We start from the raw sequence: 2,409 nt of genomic DNA on the forward strand, positions 1-2,409 counted from the left end.
GAATATTAGATAGCTGGAAGACTCCAGAATACAAATTAAGTAAAACAGTACTTGTTTTGTTGTTTTTATTTAAGTGCTTGTCATTTATTTCCTTGTTCTTTATTTTATTGTTGACTAATTAATAGAAGAACCTAGTACAGGCTACATGCCATTTTATTAATCGAATATTTATATAAACAACTTTTTTTTAAATAAAAGTGCATTTAATAGCACAGTTGTAAAATAAACTGTGTTTAATAGCCAATTTTCTTGGTATCAAGAAATTTTACTGGCATTGGCATCAAAAACTGAAATATTAGTATCACGAAAACAACCAGATATAGTGGCATGTACACAACATGAAAAAAAACGACATACTGATGGAAGTTAAAACTGCTCAATCAGATTCACACACTAACATATAATATGAACATATTAACACCTCTTATACAAACATGCATTAGACGTAGGGCTGCACGATTAATCGAATGCGATTGTCATGCGCATTTTGTTAGTAATGTTTTGTACAATGTTTTACAACAATCACCAAAAGAGCTATAACATATTTTAAAAGTAAGAGGTGTATAACATCAAAAGTGGAATTGCAATCTTCTCCTGTCTGCATTATGGACTCGGGAGAAAGTATGATTAAATTGAAAACAATGAAATGCAAAATGAAAGCAAGATTTTTAATCCATCAGGGGACTTTAATGAAAACAGACTGTTACCAAGAGAAGCAAGCATGTCATGAAGATCCTCCTTATCAATGAAGCCGTCGCGGTTCTGGTCGATCATGTTGAACGCTTCCTTAAACTCCTGAATCTGCGACTGATCGAACATAGCGAAGACATTGGAGGTTGCCCGCTGAGGGCGTTTCTTGGTGATCTTTCCCTTGGTGCGACATTTGCTCGACATTTTGGCTGTATTTGGCTTTACCTACAAGCTGGGAAAACAAAAGACACATCAGAAACAAGCCCAGACACTTACAGATTCACTTGCCAAAAATAAACAGCTTACTATTCTTCAGCTCAAAAACTTTGTGCATTCTTTTTGTGCACCGAGCAAAATGAAAAGACATCGACAATGTCTTAGTGGTTCTGCAAAACTAGGTATCTGCAGGTTTTCCTGAAGGTACATTTTTATTAAGAGCATGTAAAGAAAATGTAAGGAATAAGTCGAAGGGAACACAATATGTCACTACAGTAAGTTCACTAAATGTAAACGTCTACGGATCACAAATTGAGTTGTACATGAGAAAATACAACTTCAAAAAAATATCTACTGCATTACTTTTAACTCATTTTACAATAAACTTTACTGTACATTCTGATCTAATAAATGCAAAAAGTGCTGTCCTTCGCTCAGTATTTCTTATTTTCCAATTCAAACATCTAAAGAGTCTTAAATCAAAACATTTACTTCAGAAGCAAATTTACTTATAGTCTCGTTTTCTTTTAAACTGATCAACGTGAATTGAGTTAATATTAAAAAAAGAACAAGTATCTGCCAATAGGCTCAGTAAAATCTATTTAATTCAAAGGGGAAACAAGTTTTCACACCCCTTTGACAAATATGTGTTCCTGTTTTAAGCATAAACTCACTTCAATGTCTCAAAACAAGACTTTGACTATCTTCATTTTGCATCTCAAGTAACTTTATCTTGATTTAATGATGTTTAGACATTTGTATTGGAATACATGGGGAAAAAAAACACCTAGGAAGATGTTCATTTTTGCATTGTATGCAACATTTAATGCAACGTGTATGCAACGACTTGATGAAATGAATTGAAGACATTCTGCTCCAATTTAAGATTTTTTTCTAAGGCCTTAATTTGTGAAAGGGGGAATTAAAGGTGGGGTAAGCGATTTTTCAAAAACGCTTTAGAAAACTGATTCGGGACGAATAGCAAAACAAACTTGTAGCCAATCAGCAGTAAGGGGCGTGTCTACTCATGATGTGGAGGAGAGAGCGTTCAGTCCGAGCCAAGCGACAGAAAGATAGAGATGGCGGATAAAAAACAAAAGAGGAAAACGTCTGCAGAACAAACGAAGGCTTAAGGCAAGAAGTAGGACCCGTGTAAATATCGGATCAGCTTTCCAGCGCTGGAGAGAACTCAAGGAGCGGAAGGCCTGCGATCGGACGCCGAGGTTGCTTTGTTTCTTCTCGATAGGTGAGTAACACCGTGTCTGCGCCGCAACAGCTAAAGTCTGTCTAGTACACTGGACGCGACGACTGTTACCAAGAGAAGCAAGCATGTCATGAAGATCCTCCTTATCAATGAAGCCGTCGCGGTTCTGGTCGATCATGTTGAAGGCTTCCTTAAACTCCTGAATCTGTGACTGATCGAACATAGCGAAGACATTGGAGGTTGCCCGCTGAGGGCGCTTCTTGGTGATCTTTCCCTTGGTGCGACATTTGCTCGACATT

General features: G+C 36.9%; 1 protein-coding gene across 1 annotated transcript in view; it reads right to left on the minus strand.

Moving 5' to 3' along the window:
* The window catches only part of LOC107745301 (myosin regulatory light chain 2, smooth muscle minor isoform-like), a 2,855-nt gene extending 1,908 nt beyond the window's left edge, over positions 1-947 (minus strand). Inside the window, exon 1 of the mRNA XM_016559161.1 lies at positions 708-947. Coding sequence (XP_016414647.1) covers positions 708-894 — 187 coding nt within the window. The 5' untranslated portion in view covers positions 895-947. The remainder of the gene's footprint in view (positions 1-707) is intronic.
* Between the last annotated feature and the right edge of the window lie 1,462 nt (positions 948-2,409).

This window comes from Sinocyclocheilus rhinocerous, unplaced genomic scaffold (assembly GCF_001515625.1).
Source record: "Sinocyclocheilus rhinocerous isolate Xijiao unplaced genomic scaffold, SAMN03320098_v1.1 scaffold1399, whole genome shotgun sequence".
Taxonomy (NCBI): domain Eukaryota; kingdom Metazoa; phylum Chordata; class Actinopteri; order Cypriniformes; family Cyprinidae; genus Sinocyclocheilus; species Sinocyclocheilus rhinocerous.